A 26,148-nucleotide genomic window follows, 5' to 3' on the forward strand; every position below is an offset into this window, starting at 1 on the left:
AACAATAAAAAACTATAATTATGTCTTCATCTGAACGCCCCTGGCCATATATCAGGTGGAAACAAGCTTTGATTTAATGAGTTGACGGTTTAAAGATTGCATGGAAGAACGCTGATTCACTGTTTTGAGGTCATCAGCCGTAGCAGCAGTATGTTGTTCAGTAACAGTTATTTTCTTAAATTCAATGGCTTTTTGGATTCATATTTTTCAGAACTATATATTCTTGACTCCTTTACAGTGTATTTCTGAATTCCATGGGGGAAAACCTGTCAGAGAAAGTAGATGGCAAGTTCTCACATAAATCTTGACCAAGACTGCATTGTTAAGAATTTTGACTCAAAACTGACCTCAGGAAATACAGACTACATTTCCTTATCCTGAGCCCCTTTTACTTAACAACCAATTGGGTTTCATTGCTATATATTTTTCCCAACATCTTTTCTTTTTTTTTTAGCACATTACAAGTTTCCCGAAAAAGCCAAAGGCATGAATGGGTCTAATCTCAGCTGGCTTACAAACAACTTCTCCAACATTCCTTTCTTGTGAATTACTGGATGTTTGAAGCACACAATTCTGGGTTTTCTTAACCATAAATGATATCATAAATTGTGCATGACTGTTTGACATGCATTAAATGTGTTTGACTATCGTCCCGTAGACCAAAATCAAAGCCATGCCACAGGCTTAATGGCATTTTATCCATGTTCCCAGCTACATGTAACTTAGAACAATAAAGTAAGAGCGATGCTTGTCATCGTCATCTGTGGACATGTAGTGCTAAGATCCTGGCACAGCCAATGCTACCTAAGCTGCTGCGAGTATTGATCAGGCTGTCTACGGAGTTTTCTCTTCGGGAGCGCTGAGAGAGTGGTTGAATGCCTGCGCTGTTCTTGCAGCACATCTTCTCTGGGCCACATTTCCATCTCCTCTAATCAGAACGAGACAGACTGAGAGCAGTAGTTGGTTTATCTGCACTCTTTCATTGGACTGTGAATGGTTAGTGTGTGCTCCAGTACAGTAAATTAGAATTCAAATGGTCTTCCCTGACAAGCACCGGTGTGTGTGTGTGTGTGTGTGTGTGTGTGTGTGTGTGTGTGTGTGTGTGTGTGTGTGTGTGTGTGTGTGTGTGTGTGTGTGTGTGTGTGTGTGTGTGTGTGTGTGTGTGGGGGGGGGGGGGGGGGGGGGGGGGGGGGGGGGGGGGGGGAAGAGAGATAGCGCAGCTGTTTGTTCAATTTGCTTGACATCAGATCAGATGGGGACTGAACTGTGATAGATGCACAAGAGGGGAAAAAACACTGCCTTGAAGTAATAAATAAACTGCTTTATGCAAAATATCCCTGTCTGCTTGTTTCTAACAACCAGAGAAGAGCTATGGTCCGCTTGTGTATTACTTGTAATTACTTTTACTTTTGCCATTACTTATAATCTGTAACTTATAATATACAGCAGTTTAGAGAGTGACACCAGCTGTGTCCCCATTCAGGGGCTGCATCCTTTTAGAGGATGCTTTTGAAGACAGATGGCATCACTATGGAGCAACTTGGCTGTCCCATTTCAAAGCCGCCTTCAAATGTGGCTGAGAAATACTTCCCTTTATTCCTGCCTGGGCAACAGAGGATTTAATGGATCGATCTCTAATGGTGTAACTTATCCCAGGAATCACTGAGCGCCAATGACAAATTCCTTTTAAATAGAGAATATATTGGTAAACACTGAATACAAAGAAAAAGTCCAAGGAGTACATTTTTAAAAAGTAAGTATCAGGCTTAAACCCATTTGAATAGATTCCTAACCATTTTCTGTACCATTTGTAGCTACATCTAATATACATTTACACTTAGAGATGAGCCTACGTGGTTTAAAGCCGACTCCATTGTATAGAAATAGATTCATTGTCATTTGTATTATCTTCAGCTGCTTTTTGTGTTTATTGATCTGTTGTTGCTCTTTTTTTATATATATATATATATGCCAAACCAAGAAGAATTTACAGTTTGCTCATTTGTTTTGACCATAACACAGCTTGGAAGAAGACAGACTAATAGGTGCCTTCAGTGGGAACTGAGCACCAGGTGTCGTCACATTAAAGACTGTGAAGGTTGAGCATCACTGGTGGATCTTTCCCCCGTCTCTGGATCTCTAATTAAAAAGTTGCAGAATTCCCCTTGGCTCACATTTATGGCACAAACAGCCTGGAGACATTTACCAGCACTCAGACAGGCACAGAGGACACAGACGAGCTGGTAATGAGGAAGACTTTACTTATTTATTCGGCAAAATGTACATATCAAGTAGGACTGCTGATTTCTAAATACATAAACAAGTCAAAGTCATGTTACGAGTCAAATGGTTATGGCTGCGTTTTCTGGTCGAAAACGGTTACCGCCTCTGCGGAACACATCTCATTTGTCCCGCAGCAAAAGAGAAAAAGTTCCCAGTGTCTGGAAAGTCAGGCTTAGTCAGTGGAGCAGCTCCAGAATTTGTTTCTCGGAGGCGTTGATTGATGAGGCTTGGTGTTTGGTCACGAGGCCTGGGAAAGAGTTGGTGAGATATTGATGGAATTTTGAAAAGATTATACAAAAGCTGTGAGCGTATAGATTCAGTTTGAGGGCTCTTTCCTTTCCAATTGGATTTGTGTGTGTGCATGCTGGTGCGTGTGTTTGTGTTTAGAGCACGTGTCTGATTACATGAATCAAGGAGCAGGGAAATGTAGCATCAGGTTTGCCATTAATGTGTCACATCCTTGAAATGAGGTCTGAATTATCTGCTCCACTCCCCCTGAACTCCTTTGCCAAAGTCATATGCCTCCAGTTTCCCTTCTAAATAACGTGTTTCAGCTCTTTTCATCTCTTGTCCTCCTTGTAAAGGGGTAGTGGAGATGATGGTGAATGTTTTTAGAAAGGTATATTGAATAGAGCAAAGAAGGAAAAGTTTCAGCAAACAAGTAAACTGTTATTGCTGAGTTAAATCGCCCCCACATGCAAAGAAATGGCATGGTATTTCAGTGGAGTGCAGGTTACAGCCCTTGCAAGAAGCGGCTCAGAGAGAAGAAGGCCACTGCTAGTCTGCCGCCTGTGGTAGTGCGGATGCCGACAAGCAGCTGATGAGTCATGACCTTGAGCTGCAACTGCCCCAACTGAGTGATATATAACAGGTATTCAGAAGCTGTTAACCTTGGCTAAAGCACTTTGAATCCTTGAAAGACCTAATATTTCTCAGCTATTTCAATTCCTGTTGACTCGGAATAAAAGGATTTTAGTGTCACAGAGAGACGGCTGGGCTTTTGGCAGTTTGTTGGTTGCTCGGACTCCTCGCAGGCTTTGAACTTATATTCACATCAGTGCTGTTGGACAAAGCTGAGAAGCAACGTTTCAAGTATAGGCATACTAGTATAGGTGACGTAATGTAAAGGTGTGGGAACAAGATATCTATTTGGAAAAAAAGCCCTTCCTTCTATTTAACACTGCTCACCAAGGACAAAACTGCTCTGACAGCAGCCTTGACAGATGCAGTGTGAGCTGTAAGCTCATTGTGAGACTGCTTGGCTCTGAGCAATTGCACAGAAGTTTTGTCAAGTGACCATGCAATGTTCAGCACCCATCAAGCCAATCAACACTATTTGTCCTGGAACAATCTCTGTTTTTCTTTTTGTGGTCGGTTGCTGATGCCCTCCAAGCAAATCTATCAGTGAGTGAGTTGGCATTTGTTTCTTCCCTGACATTTGTGCTTTTATTCAACCACAATGAGACACATTCCAGCTTTGAGGACTGACGCGCATGTATTTACTGTGGGTTTTGTAACCAACGAAACCCTGTTTGGGAAGAGACACAATACATACAACTGTAGTAACTGTCAACAGTAAAATTCTGTCTGTGTGCATCCACTCCCTCAAGCTGGCAAGTCTGATCAGAATGGTTTATCTGTTTGTCATTGTTCTGATGTTTCCTCCAGCTGGAGCGATGAGTAATGAGACTGACTGCTCAGGACATCAGGGGAGTTTGTGGAAAATATCTTCAAAATTACTTCACATTCTCTGAACTTTGCTTTTCACTGCAAATCACCCCACGGGAACTAACTGTCTTAATTCTTACATATTGTCACAGTCACAACTATGGCTAGAATCTGAAATGGCTGTTCGCGCGCGTGTGAGTGCGTGTGTGTGCGTGTGCGTGTGCGTGTGCGTGTGCATGTGTGCGTATGTGTGCGTGTGTGTGCGTGTGTGTGCGTGTGTGTGTGTGTGTGTGTGTGTGTGTGGATGGTGTGTTAAACTGGTACTTAGATGAGACTAAATCTCTCTCTCTCTCTCCCTCTCTCTCTCTCTCTCTCTCTCTTTCTTACCCTTCTACTGACTTTTACAGCAACAAATTCTGTAAAAAAACACAATTTGTCTCCAATTTCCCAGTAGGCCTATGTCAGCCAAACATATTCTTACAGCATACAAGTTAGTCATGCTGTTTTAACCGGTTAATAAATTGTCGTAATCAGTCACGGACAAAGTTATAGGCAATTATAATGCAGACATAAATAGGACATTTTATTGCGAGGGTCTGAGTATGTCTTGGCAGTGTGACTTAAAACATATACTGTAATGATGTATATCATGGCAAATACATTTTCCAACTTAAGTGATTTACATTACATCACATGACTCAAGCATGGATATTATTTCATAGTTGTAGTTAAATGTATTATGAATTAGCTATTAATATAAATTATTTTATATTCATTTACATTGATTTTGAGTGCAGGGTTTCATACATAATGGAAGTTGAGGGCTCCAGAAGGGTGTGTGTGTGTTTGCCCGCACATCATTTCTGACAACAGCTGCAGCACAACTTTTTTAATTGGCTCATTTTTTTCTTGCCAAAAGTTACATGAGAAGATTGATTTTGAGGGACGCCTTTGTATTTTATATGCCAAAGTTATAGACAAAAAGTTCTACTTGGTCCTTTTCTTTTTCTCTCCTGCAGTGTGTGTTCACTGCATACGCATGTATTATCTCCAGGCCTGATTAAAACTCCATTAGTCATGCATGAAACAAAGAAAGTGTAATCAGAATGGAAATTAGTGTAATGGTGCTGTGGAAACAGATGAAGTGGACAGACTAGCTTCTGCCGAAAAGGGCTTATCTTTTTCTTCTTTTGTCTGTGTTAAATAATGGCTAAGACTATTGAATCCAGGTCTAACATAATGAAGATACAACTAGGATGGTGATTTTCAGGAGCAGGGACATCATTTTAACATTCATTTTTGGGAGCTAAGGCTGCAAATACAAGAAGAGAAACCTCATTGGCTTTGCTCGATCATTTGCATTCTTGCTGGCTGTTCACATTTTCTCTCTGTCACAAGAGAAAAAGTAAACATGTTGAAAGAAGAACATTTTTCCAAAGAACCAATTTAATCGTTTGTATTGCTTGAGGGCATGTTACAGAAGTATGCCGCCTCTCTGATCAGGCTGTGTCCTACAGCAAACAATCAGTCAGTCCTGTTAACAAGTCAGAGTCAGGCTCCCCACACTTATCATTCTCAGCCCATCCATCATTAAATACGAGCTGCCACCGCTGGAGTGCTGCTGCCATCACACGACAAGATAACAATGAGACGGCGGCTAGCCCCTCGCATCAACAAGAGTTCCCCTTGTTTGTCGGACAAAAAAAACATTGACTGCACGGGCAATAAGTCCGACATCAGGTTTTTTGTCATGTCAGGTTGTGCAGCAGCTAAAGTGCTGATTGGTCCACATACTTCAGCCACTCAAGCCAAATCTACTTAGTTTGAGTCAACCTCATAATTCGGGACTACAGTATGAAATCAGAGCCAAATGCCTGCGTGCTGAACTCGGGATTGCTCCATGAACAGAGGCCTCTGACCCAGAAAAGAGGACACACTCTGATGTTTGAGGAGAGGGCTTGGGGGAGCAGGACTTAAAGTCTGGGGCCCAGGAGGGATGACTGCAGGGGGGGGGGGACCCTGCCTTTGTATCTTCTGGTTAGTAGTCAGTTATCAGCACATGTGCCCCATTAATTAGCCAACAGGGGAGCTGCGGCTAGAGGCTGTGTTGGGGCTACAAAGGGCTAGTGAGGCTACAACTTTCTATGGTGATGCCCCAGGGGCAGCGGGGTACGCCACCTGTTAATGGGCTCTGAAGTGGTCACTAATTGGACCTCTGACTGTGGACCACCCAGAGGAAGTGTCCACATGAAGACATAAAGGCCACATAGAGTTTACAAAGCCTGCAGGCAATAATAAACAAATATGCACTTCAAGAATTGTATCCATTTAGCAGCATAGTAAGATTATATTATTAATTTTGCTAAGTATGAAGATTTTGATAAGGAAAACTAGGTATGTCCTCCAATGTAAAGTGTGTGTTTTACAGGACAGTGCCTTGAGATCATGTATGTTGTGATTTGGTATTATACAAATAAAACTGAACTGAATTGGATTGTTACATTTGATTTGCAAAGTCAAAAAATAACTTCCAATGTTCAGTTTATGGGCATAATATATCTTTTTAAGAGTTTGATGAGACTATGTTCAAGCAATTTGTCAAACTAGTGTTCAAACCAGGGAAAGAAGCATCTTCTATTAGGTTTAGCTTGTAAATGGTTGTTACTGGCCCTACGTGTACATTTAAAAAAAAAAAAAAGAAGCCTCTTTGTTTTTGAACACATTTTTATTTTGATGCTTGTTCCAGCCCATAATTGCTGTCAGTGCCAAACTACTACTTTGTCAGAAGCAGAGGTTGCACTTATGTTCAATTTGTCAGTTTTCAACGGTTTGAAAGCACCACACACTGTATATCCTGCTGGTGTCATGCTGCTGGTGTCAGACAGTACATCAGACTGCTGCTTGATGTCTGTGTTTCCTCATGTCGTGCCCATTTTCATTTCATGCGATACGTGTATCATTGCACCTCATTCATGTGCATGTGTCTGAGTAACCTACATGGTTATTTTAGTGTGAAAGAGGCCCTGCTCTCCTGTAGTGTTTTCAGTCAGACGCCACTGTTTGGATAAACAGAGAGAGACAGAGAAGTGCCACATAATAGGTTTGTCACAGCATGAGACCCATTTAACTGTCACATTAATTGCAACACTAAAGGAGCAGCAGGGGGATATGATCACTGGATTTTGAATGTTCTGTGTTTACTATTATTAATCTGTCCAAAAACTGACTTTTTGGGCCATCACGTGTTTGCAAAGTGTGCTTTGATTTATGCTATCAATTCTCTAATGGTGGGTGGGGCGGATGAAATGGCGGGTCATTCTCCTCTTCGCACTCCGGCGATCTAAAGTACTCTCCAATGAACAATTCTGTCTGCCCGTCTGCTATTTATCAGAAGTGCTGCCAGATCTCGTTGAGGAAACAGTTACTTCCGACAGACTGCCACTCCGTTTGCTAAAGGGGTTGGATGCACTTTGATTAAGATTCCTCTTACCACCACGCCCCAACTGCCCTGCCCAAATTAACCCCCTGTCAGTGTCCCACAAAGAGAATGGGCATGGCTGAGTCTGATTTATTTCACACTGAGCCATCATAAGGGCACAGTTGGTCACCCATCTCCCCCATAAGACACACACACCCCAGCCCTCTTGGCCTTTTTTCTCGCCTTCCCCCCACTGTCCCGCCCTCACACCGCCTGTCGCACACTCAACCTGTCACACTGAAGAAGACACACGCACAAAGACGAGCCAGAATCAAAAGGAGCTGATTAGCCATTGATGGTGCATCATTGTATTTGCATCAGGACTGTGTGCGCGGTGTTTGTGTGCATGCAGAGTGGCGCTGTCAATCATACGGAGGGTGCACTGGCCCTTCCTCCGCTGTCCTGCCCATGTGCTCCCTTAGGGGAGAGCCACTTATGGCTATTGATAGGGTAGCGATGACTGCACCCACACACTTACATTCAAGCCGAACACAGGACAACAGGACAACCTCCTGCTGAGCACAGAGAGAAACTGAAGACTGCAGCAATACATATTTTCTATGGATCTATACACTGCTGATTAACGCCTATCTAAGATAATCATTTTAATTGCCCCAGACACAAATATTTCATTGATAGATAACTTCTGAGGTTGTGGACTTTTTCTTATTTTTTTGCCACAATGTGGATGTTTGAATTCTGTAGCCAGAGACAGAATTTACAAGGGTGGGACCTGGCACTTCTTAGTGTGTTTGCTCTCTGCTTGTTCCAAGGATGCAGAGGGCTGGAGGTTTGGACCATGGGTGGGGAAAGTGGGCAGAATGCATCTGGGTTCTCAGTCCCTGTGGTGTTATTGTTGACAGAGATTGGAGTCGCTCAGGACGGGGCCAGCGACGAGACAACACCAGCTCCCACCACTGAACATGAGGATGACAACTCTTTGGGCTACACAGGTACTGCTGCTGTGTTTTCCCCTAAGAAATAAGTGATGCTTATTTGTTACTCCACTTGGACATTTGACCTTCACTTTGCTAAGTGATGCATGTGCAGAATTTGAGGAGGCTGTTTTCACATTGATCTGCTAAAGATGAAAAGTGTGTCTGTGTGTGCGTGCCTGTGACTTAAAGGTGTGCACCTACAATAATTATTTTGTGACATCAGCAAGTTTGGACCCAGTCGTGGTTCGATATGTAACATACACTAGTGTGATGAGGAAACTTGAAATCATCAGCATACACAGACTGAAAAAATTGACTCTTTAGAAAAAAAAAAGGAAACATCTTGTGTCCAGCAAAACTTTCAAATTGAAAATATTTCTGGACTTTTAATGATGGAAAATTAGTAGATCTAGATGTATTATTCCAATCATAATATTTTAAAATCATAAAAAATGTCTGGAGGTGATCTTTAATGTACCACTGTTCCATAGACACATACAGCCAAAAATAGTAACCATGAGTTTATCCTGACGAAGAAATACTGTTGTTGTTAAGTACATTAGATCAAACTACTGAAACAGCATACAGTCAGGCCTTTTTAACTCTTCATGAGAAATTTCATTTTACATTTAATCAGAAACCATGTGTTGTTTATCACACAGGGTATACAGACCAATTACACATAAGCCCTTTCTAAGGAAAGCAATCAAAACAATTGCAAAATGCACTTGGGGGAGCCAGTTGTTTACATTTTTATAATCAGAAATCACCCCGCAATTGAAGTCTTTGGACAGGAAAAAGAAATAAGCTTCACTGTTGGACACCAGTTTCCACATGTGTTTCCATGGCAAAAATACACAGTGTCCATGTTGTGGCTGCTGCTGAAAGTCTCTTAGATTTGAGTCTAGGAGGAAGGAGCTGTAGGGAAAGGAGCAACAAAGCACCACTTCAAGCAAATCAGTTGATGTAGCCAATATCTTCTCAGACCATGGAGTGGGGAAATGAAGAGCGAGCGAGTCTGTAGAAAATTACTGATGACGCATGTGTTTTGGTTTGGTTTTTTTGTGCCATTTCCCTGTAGAATGAGGGGAGACGTTCTCAGTTTGTTGTCGCAGCAAGGAAACTTTGTTCCCTAGGCAATTTACTGGACCTCACACAGTTTCAGGGAGGTGAAGGGAAGTCTAAATTAACTTCCAAAACTGTTCATCACTGTGTGCGGTAGCTTGACCTTTCTAGATTTTATTCAGCTTAACACTCAGTCATTCGCCGATTATCTTCAGTATCCCACTGCGTCTTTTATCCAGAATGTCAAAACTTTTTGTTTTCTTGGTTGAGCCTAAACAACTATTAGTACTTGAGTCTTTAAATTCAAACTCCAGGTCAGCGTGTCGTGAACATTTGGCTTCTTTTTTATTCACTTCACATGCTTTAAATTAGGGTTCCAAAGATGAGAATAATTTCACCTCTGCCTCACTGCATTTGGGTTCATCTTAAAATGATAAATTTGTCCGGTGGACAGTGCCAGGAGTTCATCTTTAATCTGCCCATTTAATCCCATCTGCGCATGAAAATGAAAAAAGGGGATCTGTCCCGGTCAGTGAATTGGAATTGAGACTAATGTGCCATAATACCTCAGTCTACTGCTGATAGAATAAAATGGGCGGCTGCCAAAGACTTCATTGTCAGAGAGCATGACTCGTTACATGGAAAGTGGAGATAATCTTGACAGTTGCCAGTTTTAGCCAAGGTGAAAATGCAGGGTACCTTCCAGCTTTGCAGTGAACAGTGTGTTCGGAGCCTGGCTGCGTTTAATTGTGAGTCTTTGCCATGTGATCTCATTGACCTTCATGGAGAAAGAGTGTTTATCTGAACCCACTCTACACACGACATTGAGGAGGAAGCGGCAGCGTGCTTATTTTCCAATCTGAAATAAAGATAGAGATGTCAAGGTGAGGAATGAACCTTGGATCAATCTAATCTAATATTGCAAGCTGAGGCTCCTGACTTCATACAAACCAAAAAAAAACAAAAAACAAAAAAACTTGGCACATTACAAGGCAGTGACATGGTAATGGTAGTCACCTGGGACTAATACAGCATACCATGAATTTTATAAGGAACCACATGCTGACCTGAAGTTAGCGATACATTAAAAGTGTTTTTTATTGGTCCCCCAAGACAAGACACTGACTCTCAGACAGCTCTAAATTGTTTCCCGATATCAAAAGAGCTTTGCACAGAACTTCATTCATAATAAATGAGACTGACCTGTGTGAAGGCAGAGGATTAGAGAGGCACGCTAAAACTCGAGCGCTTGAACTTCGCTGTAGCCGCTGCTTGGCTGGATAACACGCAGAGAGGAGACAGATCTTTGGTTCTTCTGACTTGAAACGAATGGCTGAGTGTGAAATCCCCCCCCCCCCCCCCCCCCCCCCCCCCACACACACACACACACACACACACACACACACACACCCCCATACACTGACAGCTACAGTACTGATGAGTTTGTCACAGAACACAAAGGACAGCAAGTTTGGAGAGCTACTCTGTTTGTGAGGTTATGGAAATTTGTGAGGGAACTGAAGGTTGCGACGCTGTCAGCTCTGATTGGATGCAGGATAAAGGGTTCCAGACTGCTGTAATACTGCATTTTATCTCCTCTCAAAGTGGTCGTCCCTGAATGTCTACAACAAACCATTCACTGCACTGACGGATGAACAGGCGAGTACGTGAAAGCAAACAAGTGTTGCTGAGATGTGTGGAGTCTGGGAGTTAATATCGCTGAACAAATTGAACAAAAGATTTAATAGGTGTCATGGAGGTTAGCCACCAACACACAGAATAATGCAGGCTCTAACGCTGCATGTCTATGGTGAAAATATAAAAATAAAGGCAGTCATTTTACAATTATGATGACCTGTTCACAGTTGCACCTTGCACCTTGCTGACTGTGGATGGTGAATACCTAAAGCATCCACCAGGCTGCTGTAAGTGCAGTGGTGATACATTTATAGCTGATGGATTAGACCACTGTGGTATATATTGTTGGTCATGTCTGCATTTCTCCCTAGTTCTGTTTAAGATGGGAATCTTGACGAAAGGTTACTTTTTTTTGGGGGGGGGGGGGGGGGGGGGGGGGGGGGGGGGGGGGGTTCCAAAATATCCATGTTATATCCAAATAGCATGCTGTCATTTCTCTCAAAGAATATAAACAAGACTCTGTTGAGCTTGACCTCCAGCTGCTATACTAAGAACACATGCCATTACGGAACTATGCATTCAACGTGTTGTGTGACACAGTTCTGTCAGCTGGCACTTTGTCACATGACACATTTTCACTGAAGTATACATTAGCCTTAAGCCTTATATATACTTCAGCAAGTATGTTTCATTAAGTAGTAATGGGTGATGGGAACAGGTCGAAGCTGTGATTGAATCTGGCAGTTCCACATACATTTTTTTTAAAATTTCTGAATGTTTCATTTGCTTTCAGGAAACATATTTTGTCCAGCTTGAACATCGCAATATCCCAAATGCAATCAATCTTATGTAAGTGATGTGTTACCGCAAACAGAAATCTGGTAAAAAAAACATCACTGAGGCATTTGCGCCTTTACTCTGTATTTCTTTGCAGACACGTGGAGCTATTTTATCTTTTGGGAAAAATACATTTCCACTCGCATTCCCACCGAATGCACTGAAACATGCATTTGTGGATCGCTGAAGAGCCTCAGAGCTCCACACACAGATTTAAGTAATTCACATGTGTCAGACACTGCCGCCACACGTTGAGTTACAATAACGTCTTTTAACTTGACGTTATCATATCTGTACATGTAAAATACTGGTGCTTATTCAAGTTCATTTGTGACATTTGTTCAAACTGGTTGGTATTTTTTTGCGGATTGGGAAATGCATTTGTGAACATCAGAAACAACTCACAAATTATCATACACAAATCATATGTTGATTTTGAAACACACATTTGTCACAAATATTGAGAATAATTTCTCTTCATTTTCATTTTTCTCTAATCTCTATATCGTGATGGGAACAAGAACTTTACTGTTTTCTCCTTATTCAGTTGAAGTTGGAGTGGTGTGTGTCTACATACATCCAACTAGCAGCTTTGCCATGAGAGAGATTGAGGGCTCTATTCTCTAGTCATCCTCCGCTCTCAGGCTGTTGTGCCGGCCTTGATTCCCCACCCTGAAAACCAATTTCCTTGACAGTGTCACCCCCATGTATATTACCCAAGTGTCACCACAGCATCAGTGTGTCACGTCTCCATGCGTCTATGTGCCACTCACTTGATGTTAATCCATATTAGGGCCCAAGTACTCATGATACAGGAAACAAAGGGAGTGCTACATGTGCAGCTAGCTGCACTCTCACATTTTATCCCCAGTACAGCGGCAGCACTAATTTCCTACCAGTGTAACAATAGAGAAAGATCCCTGGCCACGCCTGGAGGAGCAATTCGCTTGAGATATAATTATAATATTATAACCATGCACTAATGTCCTACTTGCAGCCTCTGTGCTGCTTAGGCCAGTAGAGGTTTCCCCCCCTAATGCAATCTCTTTTCATCTCACTGATCCGCACGGCTCATCTTAGCGCTGTCCCAGGAAATGGGTCTATTACCCATTCTTGTCAAGAAAGCAAGTGGAGTAATGTGGTCAAGAGGCATTGCAGATTTGAGATGGGAGTTAGCTTCAGTGAGCAGGGGTCGAAAGCACAACGACTATGAGAATTAAATTTGAATATTCAGATTCACGTGTCTAGTGTCCTCATGATAATTGTGAAGAAGATTAGATTGGTTTTTGTTAAGTGTTAATCATCAGCTGCTCCTGCCCCGTCAAACACACTTCAATTTTTGGTGCAAATGGGGCACATTCTTCACCATCTCAAAGGGGAGACAAGGGAATCCCTTGGCTCCTTTAACATAACAGGAGTTAGTGGTCCATCTAGCCTCGATAAGACTTACTGTGAATTACAAAATGTCACATTATTGCAGTGCAATTTCTGTTTGAATCGGAGCAGGAAAAGAGAAGAGAAGTAAACTTGTCACGTAGCACACAAGAGTCACGCACAGTGCAGTATCTTGCTGGTGACAAATATAGTAATAAATCTTTGCAGTCATGTGGTATGATTTGCTCATATATCATAGCACTTTGTTGTCCTACTACTCATAAAGTGCTCAAGAGTAACAAAATGTCCAGTGTCAGAACCAAGCCTGCAGGTACTGATATTATTGTTATACGCCCCACAGTGTGGTACTTCGAGGCAATTCTGGCATATTGGACACGCTTAGAATCGCAACACACGACTCACACGACTCCAAAATAGTTTTTTCCCATCTTTACAGTGGAGATGTTTCTTAGCCTTACAAACAGCTAAATGACTTAATAACCAAATTAATCAAATTCTAATCAAGCAATCACTAGAAGAGCTGTTTCAGTCAATAAATGTAGGCCTCTCGTGTATGTTGGAAGCCTGGAAATCACTAGTTCCCAGCCAGAATTGCCAGAGAAGGACTAGTGCACATGCTCTCTGTGCCCAAAAATGTTTTGCACACGACAACATTTTTGGTGTATGCACCCGATGAATCCGTTTTCCATAATACATCCATCCTCAATACCTTGACACTGCAAGACGGCAAACCAGCGTGGTCAACTTTGTATTAGCGCAGAGCTTTTGCCATGACCTTGAATAACACTGGCTTAGACAAATAATGTATAATGTTGGCTGTTGGCTGCACAGGTGTTAGGCAATGCTGGACAGTTTACATAAGGCATGGCTCATAAAATCCACACCTCAACTTCATTAGTCAGCTTTAGCAAAAAAATCAGTGTAACTAGGCTGCACTCTACCACTCCGAGAGATGAATCCGTCTCAAATTGCATTTCACATAAATGTTGATAGATTCCTGATATTTTTATTTATTCTTTACATTTACACTTAAACTGAGTTATACATACAAATAATTCACTGCAGTTGCAACTGAATTACGTACACAGAACGCCCTTCATAAAATACAGCTTTCTTAAATAACTCACACAGCGTCTCCACGACTGTTTGTATGTTTTCTTCCAGAGGTGCCTTTGTCTTCAGATCAATTAAACATGTTCATGAGCAAACGCGTAAGATGAGCTTCTCCACCTCACTGACAGCCCGCGTGTACTCCTCCCAGCAGGAATTACTCTAATAACTGTCAGCCATGACTGGCGGCTTGATGATCTGTATAAAAACAATTTCTGGTTTTATTAGTAGCGCTGTGACTCATGCATGGTCATGTTGACGTTCAGCCAGAGCCAATACGGGGGCCTGTTTCTCTGAGACGCGGTGTGAGCTGTAGGGGGCTCTGGAGACTCGGCAGTGTGACTGTGTCTCAGCAGGGCTCAGCGTCTGTGTGAAAGAGAAGAGAATATCCTGAGATTGGAGGTGGGGGGCTGTAAATCTGAGCAGCACCTGCTCCCTAGACTCCGGCGCGTGGTGTGAGGTCAGCAGCGCCAGATATCCCATCGATCATATTTATTACATTCATCACAGCGCCAGTTTGTTTTGGCAGCTGATCGCACCAGGGAAAGGGAGAGAGGAAGAATAGGCTTTTTATTTGAGAGATGGGGAATGCTTTTAGCATGAGCAGTGTCTTTGCTTTTTTCTCTGCTCAGGGTCTACAGAGGGAGATCAGTCACTGATCTTGGCTCTAAGGCCCTGATTGAAACCGCAACTACTGCCGAATGATATTCTAACTACAGCTGTGGAAAGTTTCTGGATGTTATAACTTAAAAAATGAATATTATTGTCCCTGAAATCCTCAGCTCTGTGGCACTTTGGGTTTGCAGTCGAGGTTTTGTCTAGAATATTGAAGGAACAATTTGTGTTTTTACTTCTTTGATTTATTTCTTTTTAATAATGTGAAACCCAAATGATTTGAATTATGAATGTTTATCTAGCCCCAAAAAACTGCAGGAAGTAGTTTGATCTTGGCATCAACTTTTATCCATAGTAGCAGTTTGGCTTTAGGGATATCACTGTCCGTTTGTTCACTTCGGTTTAGACTGAAATATCTCAACAGCCGTTGGATGGATTGTCATGCAATTTTGTACAGATAACCTTGTTCCCCAGAGGATGAATCCAAAGGACTTTGGTGATATTTCTGCCTTTTCATCTAACATGAGATTGACTGCAATTTGGAGTAAATCATCACTTAACATTAGTGACATCGTCGTGAATGTGAAGCTGGTTCTCCTCAATTGAACACGAGCCGAGTTGTTTCAGCTGTCACTGTCGGTGCTGTCACATTTTGCACTTGGAAAATTTCCTGCCTGAACAAAAGGAACTTTTTCAAAAGCTAAACCTTAACAGCTGCAGCACAAACCCATGACGCAGTCGCGAAGTCCGATGTGAGATGTAATGAAGAGATGTAATGAAAAGATTCTGGAGCTGCGCTCTTGGTCAGGATCTCGTCCCAAATCTCATTGCCTTGTGATTGGCTGAGATCCAGCGGTGATAAGAGCAAAGGAATCTCTTGGCTCACTTGCCGTGAACTTCACAGTCAGCCATTAAAGCTCGCCTGTCTCTAAACCAATTAAGCCACTTAAGCATGAAACAAAATCCTGCTTGATTTTGACATTTCTGTGAGGGGATGAGTGAGGAACAGGTCCCTGAACAAGCTGCATTCAATAAAATGGAGAGGGATTCAAGGACGGTCAGAGACACTCTAATATTATGTAATTGTGCTTAGATCCTGTCTTCATACTATGCAAATGTAGTCATGCATGGCTGTTGACAAATTGGATACTGTTGTGATGAAGAGCTGCATAGTGACCATGTTGCATACTCGCTGTTAACATTACACAAATGTGGGACACGTGGAGACTTTAAACAGAAACAAGGTGTGAAGGAATCATCAACTCTCAATGTAGTAACATATAACATGTTGATGGGCAGAGAGCTGTAACGTGGGGGAACATGTGCCATGATGCTGTTAGTTCAGCTACTCACATAGAGAAGTGTGACAGTCATCCTGATTCAAACTGCTAATAAAGCCTTGCCTTGATGTCTCTTGGCATGACGCTCTCATAAGAGCCTTGTTAATCATGTATGATTTTTTCTTTATATCATAAGTACTTACTTTTCAAAGAATGCAGTCGTGTCGTGTTACGGTATCATAAACTTTTTTTCTGACAACATAAGTGTACAACGTTCACGCAAACTTAGTTAACGTCCACTGCCGCAAATATTCCGACACCTGCCTGTATTTTGATGTTGCTGCCAGGACGTTATGTGATAGCTGGGTTATTTTAATCGGCCTCCACAGGCCATGTCGAGGCTGACGCTAAACAGATGCTAATATGAGGCCCATTAAAAGACACAGGGAGAAAGGGATTCAGTGTGCGCAGGGAAGCGGAAAAGCAACAGCCTGTTTATCGCCTCGTCCTGCTTTGTGCTTCGAACCTCGTCACGGCGTCCTCTGAAGCTCCCCCTCTTTCTTTCTCCTCCGTGTCTGCCCCCCCGCCTCACATTTTCTCGCAGCAGCGTCATGCATGGGGGCATCGCCTGAACAGGAACAGATTTGTTCAGTTCGCTGTCATTTTCTTTCATTGAAACCCTGTCTCTTTTTTTATCACGTCTTAATGCTGAACAGAGAGACTATAGGGAGAAGAATGTTCCCGCTCTTCTGTTTATGTTTTGTTACTCTCCTCTTTGTATCTTACTTGCTTTGTCTCTTTCTTTATTCTCTCACATACTCTCAATATAGTGACAAGAGACATTTTTAGTCGTGTCTGCTTTTTAAAAGACTTTCTGGCTTGTTTTTGAGGTTAATCTTAGTGGGTCAATGAGATTTATCCTGGGTTGTTGCCCAGAGTCATATATTCTTTGGCTCATATGTGGAGCTGAAGGGTATGGGTGCTGTCCACAGTGGACAGGTAAGGGGAACTGAGCTGACAATTACCAAACTTACTGGTGTAGATGTTCCAGAAATATGACAAGACACCCGACTCTCTGTTGATATAGTCAAAATATGTTTGATTTTAGTTAAACCAGCCGGCATGAATCAAACTCTAGGGGTCTTTTGGCCCTAGGTAATGTTTAACACCAATGTTAAAATTCTGTTGAAAAGGCACTGAACTAAAGTTAACATTGATTCAACTTTTCATCACGTCCTAATTCCAACCCATCTTAATTTTCCAAATAGACACATCAAAAGTTAGGCCGGTCTGCTGTTAGAACTTCACTTCAAGAGAAACATAGCAGATTCCTCGTGAAGGCAGGGGCCTGTGTAGTTAATTGTGACATGGTTTGTGCTTCTGGAGCTTCATCACTCCCTCAGCGACCAATCAGGAATGATTAGTTGCCTCTTTCAGCAGTGACATAGTAACACCAATATGATCTAGCTTCCCCAGGATGTCTGGCCACCTCTCCTCTCCTCCCTCACATCACGTCTTGTCCCTCACCCCTTCCTTTCAGTCTTTTCATTTCCCATGTTAACAATCTGTCATCCCACCTGAACATCATCTCATTCTCAACAGCGCCATGACCGAGGGAGAGAGGGGTGAGCGCTCCTCCTCCTGTGGCCCTCCTTCAACATGCATGTTTCCTGCAGACCACACGCATCAATCATGCAACAGTTACCTCCGACAGGAAGTTTTAAAAATAAGAGATTTCCATATGTTGTGAGCGACTGGATAAATGTTGGCTCAGGTGAATGAATGCTATTCCATATGGTTTACACACAGGCCTCCAGTCCTTCATCGAGGTTGGTGAGAAGTGTGCCGAGCTGTGAAATGATTCCTGCCCATTGTCAGCTCACAAAGACCACACAATTGAATTGCTGTTTTATAAGAAGAAATGCCGCACAATTAATAAATAAAACAATATCTCCTCAAGGACAAGGTTCAAATGATTAAGGGCTGAAGTAAATATGTGGCATGGGAAGTAACCGTTCAACAAAAAATTCTGTGAAGGGAGCTCAGACATAACCATTGACTGACATGGTCTGTCTAAGATGGCTCCAGTTGCAACACTGACAAGTTTCTGTTTACTCCCTAACATATTGAGGAGTTGAAACTCGGCCTGTGGAAATCCATGAAAATACTGCACTTTTTCAGAGGATGGAAGAGTATTCTCACTCTTCTGTCTATTGGGAGTGCTATGTTTGCCTCTCAACAGGGAGTATCTTATTGAGGAGTGAATGTTTTTGTTTTATGCCATCTTGTTTGGTGCACTGGTGAGATGGGAATGAAAGCCATTAAATAGTCTTAGTCAGGGAAAAGGGAATGTGGGCTCCTCTGCGTATACCCCGCCTGTTTGTCTCCCCATAGCCTCTATGGTGAGGGGGCCTTGGTTTTGTGTGGGAGTCCAACACATCTGAATAGAGACTCAGCGTGTAGCCTACAGGATCCCCCGTCCTGCCGCATGCATCAGAAACACCATAAGAAAAGACAGGACGTCCACAGACTCCTTTTGATTATTAAAAGGAGAATTATCAAAGGTAGAGAGGCCGGGAAGATGAGAGACAGTCTCTCCATTGAGCGATGGGATGGCAAGATGGAGAAGGGGGTGAACTTCACCATGCACATTATAGAGTTGCCCTCATTAAGATCCTATCGTCCTGGGGGGGGGGGGGGGGGGGGGGGGGCATTGTCACTGGATTTAGGAGACTAGCCAAGACTACAGGGGTTTATGTATTTGGCAGATCTCGAGGGTAGCAGCATAAAGGGCTCATGTTGGGAAGTGCAGCAATGTTTGCGGTTTGTTGCTGTTTTTGCGATTGTTCTAGAGGAACTTTGCTTTGGATTTTTATCATTTGCCCCTTTTCAAAGACAACCTGTGATGTAACTATAGGGCAACAGGGATTTGTGGAATTTGCCTGACGCTCTTTTGCAGAGATAGACCAGACCGCAGCCACTCAACTAGCAAGAGAGGTGTATTTCTTTTTTTATATCAGTGTTGTCCGCGCACATCACCATGCAGATTATGTGTTTGCTGGTGGTGTTGTTTGCCATGCTGGTCATGCTGGGAGTTCCTAAAGACCATAAGGGTCCAGACGGAGCCCATCGAATCCCTGGGTTACAGAAGTCTCACTTGTGCAAACGGCTGCCTAATAATTCCGGACTTCACCGAAACCACCAGACTCCGAGGCACTCCCACAACAAACCACACAAATGTAGCCAGGCCTTTCACAGTAAGTACATAAAGTGCTCTATTGCATAAGTGTCATACAAAAAAAATAATTACTCATCGAATCTTCGACAATATTCAAAGTTGTTTTGGTTCTCTTTAGTGGTTGTTGGGGAATGAAAGCCCCGAAGCACTCTGCAGTCAGGGATTTTGATACTTTTGTGACTTGTATATTCGTGGAAGTTGTTTAGTGCGAAAACAGTTTTGGTTGTAGTGTTAAAAGCTCTTTGCTCTCTCCGCTGCCATTACAGCCGCGACAGTATGTCATTTTTCTTGCCTCTGCTGGGCTGATCAAGGTTTCAAGGGAGGGAGAAGAGAGAGGACAGAGAGCCTCCCTGTTCATGGGGCTTAGATGCCATAACTTGTGGCACTCTGGGGATTTTTTTTTTTCTTCCTTTTCTCCCTCTTTTTTCTTTTTCTTTTTGACAGCCAAAGCTGAAGGGTGAAACCAATCTGGAATACCAAACAGTTTGATGCAACATCAAACTATGAAGTTGTGGTGACAGAGGTAGAGCCGTGGGCAAGTCCAGCAGTAGTTTTTAAGCACACTGACTATGATGGGGCGCTCTCGATTTAAAGAAAACAGAACAGTTATGTAGCAATTTACTATTATCAACCTTTTTCATTATTTCACGCATTACAGTACATTTCCTATTCCTGTTGTTGCTGTGAGAGAACAAGAAATTAGAGCAGTGTGAGTTACAAGATATCTGATTTGTCTGTTATTTTACTAAGCATTTTCTTTTCAGTGCCACATCAAATATTTAAAAATACTCACATCCTCTTGTGTTAATCAGCCCCTTCAGACACCCTCCTATCCTGGTGGGTCTAAGTGAGGTCTTTGCTCATAATTGCCTTTATGTTACAGTTCCCTGCTGCTGGCTAGAGGGATTTTTACTATTCGATTGGTGGCATTCAGCTGAACAGCCACTCTACAGACCCAGGGCTGTAAAAGCTTCCAGGGGAAACGGGGCGCACGGAGACTAAAGTGGGAATGGAGTGTGTGAATCTATAATAAAATGCACACATGGATGAATGAGAAATGAAAATATTTGCAGTTGAAAGACAAGCTTTTGTCTTAATATGTCTGTTGGGTCGCATTCAGTAGCATGCAGACTCCAGCAGGGTTCTGGTGCATGGGGGGGTGAAGCTATAGCGAAGAGTTAATGTAGATGTAATTCCATTTTTTAAAACTCATTTACAATGAGTGTGATGGAAAGCATTTTGTTTCAGTATTCCAATGATTGTTGATCTTCATATTTGCTTAAATATGAGGAAAAATGTGGGCCTTCATTTTAATGGTTACATTTAAAGTGCTTGTATTTCAATTTTACAATATGAATAAATTACATTGCAGCCAGAAAAAAAAGGATTATGATGCCTATTTATTTTTATTTCACTGATGATGCACATTGAATTGGAACATCTTTGTTCATAATAAGACATGTGCTCAAGTTTTAAAATATAGATTGAGTTAGTTTGTGCACTTGCTTGTCATTCTCTGAGAGCAGCAGTTGGAACACAAGAGATAGATTCGTGCCATTACTGCATCTTCATTCAGCACAAACTGTGCTATGGTCTAGTACAGCTAATTCCTGCAATTTAATCTAAGTTTGTGATCAGAAAAGTTAATATGATTCTGCACGTTGTTTCCCAGCCCATAATAATTCATTCGTGAGAAAAGATCTCCATCAGTCGTGGGTGTTTTGTACAGTCTTTTGCACATTAAACAGTTTAAGAACCCCTTGGGCTTGATGACTAATGTGGAGAAGACACAGTCTCAGTACTGGCAGGATACAGCAGCTGTTGTTAGACCAGTTCAGGCAACCTTCACTGGAGGGCGCTGTTTGGTAACAAATGTTCAGTGAGTCCAACAGAGAAGTTTTGAGCTGAGCTGAGCAAAGGAGAAAGGCTGCTGTTCTTTCTTTCTTTCCGTCTCTCCTTTTCATGTCTTCCACACATTTCAGAAACTTGAATGCAGGATAACTAACATGGTTGACAATGATTTAGCCCTGTGCCAGTTCTGCGTCTAAAGTGTGGTAAAGCCTCAGATGTGTAAAGATATAGAAATATAGGCAACACAAGTACAGAGACATGGCTTCTGACCTTAAACAAAAAAGATGGGAAAAACATTAGAATGGCGAGTCCTATAAGTTTATGCTACACTGTGAATGTGAAATGTTAAATTAGGAACATGGATCACCAGATAAACGGTCGGTACAAAGTACAGTATACGACTACACATTACACTTTGGCCTATGTGTGTCCATTAATAGTGCTCTAATAGGCTTTAACTTTTATTCCTTGGATTTATGCTTTCATTGTTAATGGGCTGGGAGCTTTTTGAAAACGCCATGAATTAACCTCAGTCTTTAATAAGCAGTATTGGCCTTTATATGCAGCCAATGGATTCTTCAGGCTTTACACAATTATGCATACTATTGTATTAAGGATTGCACACCCACAACTTATTTTACAGTTTCTAATATAAATATTTTTGTCCTAAACTGAGGTTTGGTCTCTCGGCCTTCTGGAATGTGAACATGAGAAAAAGCCTTTTATAGCTAAAACTACGTTCTAATGTTGAAATATCAGTGGACTGTGAAACCAGAGGAGACAAAACAAAAAACCCCGAAGTAGGAGCATTACGCCAATATAATAACTGACGATTTCCAAAAAACATACTGTCAAATCCCTCAAGGGACATCGATGGAATGTGGCGGCACATTTGCTTTTGAGTCTGGAACCGCAGCGCGCACAACAGCAACGTGTCCGAATAGTTGGATGAGGTTCTGATACGACTGAGCACAGGTGAAGGAAACGCAGTGTGACCTTCCCGTGCGCGCCTTACGCGCAACTGCGCCGCGTAACTGCGCCGCTCGGTGGGATCCAGGCGCGAAGAGGTTAAATTTCTTCTCTGGGAAACATCGTCGGGTCTATGGAGGGGGTAGGAAGGCGCATACCAATTGTCGAGGTATTCCGCTCTCCGTGAATGCAACCCTGTGAATATGAAACCCCATTCCTCCCGTCTCGCCTGAGGTTTCGGGGATCCAGCGACGCGCACGGGGATCCGTCGGAGCACGAACTGGGGGAGAGAGAGAGTGATGGAAAAGTTGCAGTGATCCTGCGCGCAGATCTGGCGCATGAGGGAGGACGGGACGAGCTCGCAAAGTTTCCGATCTCAAGTGACAGATTGAAAAGTGCAGTGGAGTGATGGGAGCGCGGGGACGCAGCCTCTCAGCGTGGACTCCAGCGGCCGCTCGCGTCCCTCTGCCCAGTGTGCAGTCAACTTGAAGTTCGCGGTGGATGTGTTGTCGATCCCTTCTCGCGAAGGAGCTTCGTGGTTTGCATGAGGTCGCCTGGCTGGTCATTGCGCGCTCGGCGGTAGCGGGATGAATTCCACGACGGGATAGAGCTCTGCGTCTTCTGCGTCCCGCTGGTCCACAGGAACACACGTGTTCTGATCCCGGGCCGCTCGGACCTGGTTCGAGTTGGTTTTTCTTTTCTTCATTTTGCTTCTTTTTACGCCAAAGCCAACTCGTGAGAAACTGCTCCTGGACTGTTGTGGTATTTTCCATTTTTATTGTGACCAACAAACCAAAATCTGGGTGTTAAATATTCCAACTCCGGAGTGTGAGGTTTGATTTTTTTTTTCCAGTTGGACATGAAGGAGCGGATGCCTCGGTTGTTTTTTAAATAATTTGGATTACACTAGGACATTTCCCGTGAGAGAGACGGTGAATGATGTCTCCAACTTTTATTGGATTTGTATTTCTGTTAGGAATTCTCCATGTGTGCTCAGGTGAGTCAGTGAACATTATAACCTGGTTGATTTTAGTCCTTTTTTCCAAATTTGGGTTTTACAAGTTAAGTTTTGAAACAAAAGAAAAACTCAAATAGAAGAGGAGGGAGAATTCCAATTCCTCCCTTAAGTGATGATGAGAATTTCTTTCAGTATTTGCAAACCTAAAGCTGTTATTAAATTAGACTGCATGCAGAACAACACAGTTTAAAAATAAACATTTATAGAAGCATTGATATCTAGGATTAAAATGTATTCCTTCATAGTGACAAATGGTCGCTGCAGTGAAACTGTGGACGCAAACTTTCCCAAGCATAAGAAAACACATTTTGAACATTGGACTCACAAACAGCGAGTGTGTTTCAGGCTTTGTTCTGATATTGTGTTTTCAGTGTCTTGCTTTGAAATGAGAAAGTTAAAAATTCTGATTCACAACAGCTACATTGTCTCTCTTGACAAAGAAAGTCAACTCAAAGGGCTTGTCTAACTTTTAAGAGCTGAGCTCGCATAAAGTCACACACAAAGTGCTGAAGCCATGTGGGATCAGTGGAGAGAGCAGCTATCATCGGTCACACAGACAGCACAAACCCCAGTGGAGACCATGTTTCCATGCATGCCACGATTCTGCCCATGGATGACTATTATAGCTGAGTGCAACATTTATTAAATGTTTTTTTTTTAAGGAAATCTTTAGCATAATAAGTGAGGCAAGTTCTTTTTTTATTTTCCAGGCTTTTTCGGTCTGTAAGACTTGTGTTATGCAGCTTATATGGAGGAACGTCAATATGGTTTCACTTGTCTTGGTCATGTGATGCCGTCTGCATTGTTCCTTATTATCTTTCACATAATTCCTCCTCATACCATCACATGGGTGTGTTCATAGAGCTCCTGGACCATGGTGGCTGGTGGTTTCCAGGTCAGTTACTTCTCAGTTATGAAGAAGTGATTGCCTGCCTAATTATTATAAGGGAAAGTGGGTCCTGAATGGGATATAGCAATTTACACAAATAAAAAAACTTTCACAATTGCAAATAAACGTTAAAGTTATGAAGTATTTAATGTATTTATGAAAAACTCAAAACTAAACTACCGTAACACAGAAACGGCAGTAATGTCTAGGGCCTCTACTGCTGATTAACGTAGCTCAAACACACCTATATAATTACCTAAGTAATAATGTAATTGTCTTCAAGTTTGGACCTGAGAAGCCATCAGGGCCTCCCTTTCCAAATTCTGTCTGCTTCCAGATGTCCCGAAAAGTGAAGTCTCTCCGTGTGAATGTTGAAGACCTTAATCATGCTTTAGCTACAATGACTGTGTTTTCCCCAGTGCATTCAGTAAGATATCTTAAAACACCCCACTTCCACTGAAAAACCGCATGTCTTCTATTCAAGGTCTTAATTTGGTCTCCTGTGTTCTTTGTGCAAAGATTTCATCGTGCATATTTAAATGTCACTTGTGCTTCCTGATTTGTTCCCTGAATCGGGTCTTTGTGTTCTGTGGCGGGGCAGAGAAGAGATGGGGAATGCCTGTGACACCACAGTAGTTTGAGGAAACACTGTAGCACCTAGACAGGAAGTAGGGTCAGAGGTGAGCGTCGAGCACTAGGTGGCGGCTCCATCTGCTCCACCCTTAGCCGGATCCCGAGCTTGAGCGGAGCCAGTAATGGTCCTGTCCTGTGAGAAAGACTGTCGAACACTTGGGTTTCCAATTACACCTGACTGTGGGGATGTCTGGGGAGGTTTTCTGGGGAGAGGTGTGAGAATAGAGGCTGCTAATAGAGATGCACGGGACTTCAGATACTCAAAAGCTTGGTCCTGGATTAGAAACCGGTGGCAGGGAAATTGGTTTATATGACACTTGTCAGAAAAATAATTCATATTTGCATTCTAGAACAGTGGAGGTATTTAATCTCCTAAGTAATCTCCAAATCTCTTTGGATCAATCAAGATTGTTTTCACATTGCTGGTCTGGTTGTGATGAAGTTTTTCCATACCACTCCAATGTGTGAAATAGAAGGAAAGAGATTGTACGACCTTTGCTCCTGTCAAACTTGTGGTGACCTGCTTATTGCTGCCTCGCTCTGTCTGAAGGCTGTAAATTGATGCCTCCATCTATCACGTCGCACCCTGTTATCAGGTGATCTGTCCGGCTGCTAGACACCAAATGGTTATCTCTCCTCCAAGCGAGCGCTGGTCAGATTGTAGAGGTGCCATTCCGATGAGGGTAAGAGGTGGCTTTTCGCCTCTCACGCTCAGTGTGACACTCAGGCTTGCCTATTACTGTTATAAAAATGTATAAAACTATAATTTAATATCATTCTCCATTTTAAAAGTGTACATCCATGTTGTGGTAAACTCTTTGGATGATTATAGCCAAGTGTGAGTGTTGATTAAAAAAAAACATGGTCAGTGGGGGGATGCCCTGGTAATAGGCCCGGGCTCCAGCAGCACCTAGCTGTTGAGGTCTTGACAAATTGACTCGTAAGTGCTGATAAATTGCAGAGCCCTTCCACCTCCTACATCATGAGGGTATGACAGGACACAGCAGGCTGCACAGCCAATTAATGACCAGGGAGCACAGATGAGAGCCATCTCTGTCTCCCGTCCTCCTGCTATTACCTTTCACGTGGCCTGAAAGCATACTCATTAGAGCCAACCTCTTCCCTTCACCGTCTCCTGCAGCTCGCCATTAAAAAAATCAGTGTTGTGACGTAGCGGTCTGTTATTCCAAATAGCCCCAGAATCATGATTTATTTTTTGAGAGAGAGAGAGTTTGACCTTCAA

The 26,148-nt window shown here is 42.6% G+C and overlaps 1 protein-coding gene across 4 annotated transcripts in view; it reads left to right on the forward strand.

Moving 5' to 3' along the window:
• The window catches only part of robo1 (roundabout, axon guidance receptor, homolog 1 (Drosophila)), a 278,020-nt gene that overhangs the window by 129,865 nt on the left and 122,007 nt on the right, over positions 1–26,148 (forward strand). For 3 of the 4 annotated variants that reach the window (XM_035623252.2, XM_047335711.1, XM_035623253.2), the window contains exon 3: positions 8,293–8,382. In XM_035623252.2, the coding sequence (XP_035479145.1) occupies positions 8,293–8,382 (90 nt within the window). Of the gene's footprint in view, positions 1–8,292; positions 8,383–22,408; positions 23,363–26,148 lie in introns of those variants that run through there. The other variant, XM_035623255.2, reaches the window with a different exon arrangement.

The sequence above is a fragment of the Scophthalmus maximus genome, chromosome 11, assembly GCF_022379125.1.
Source record: "Scophthalmus maximus strain ysfricsl-2021 chromosome 11, ASM2237912v1, whole genome shotgun sequence".
Lineage (NCBI taxonomy): Eukaryota > Metazoa > Chordata > Actinopteri > Pleuronectiformes > Scophthalmidae > Scophthalmus > Scophthalmus maximus.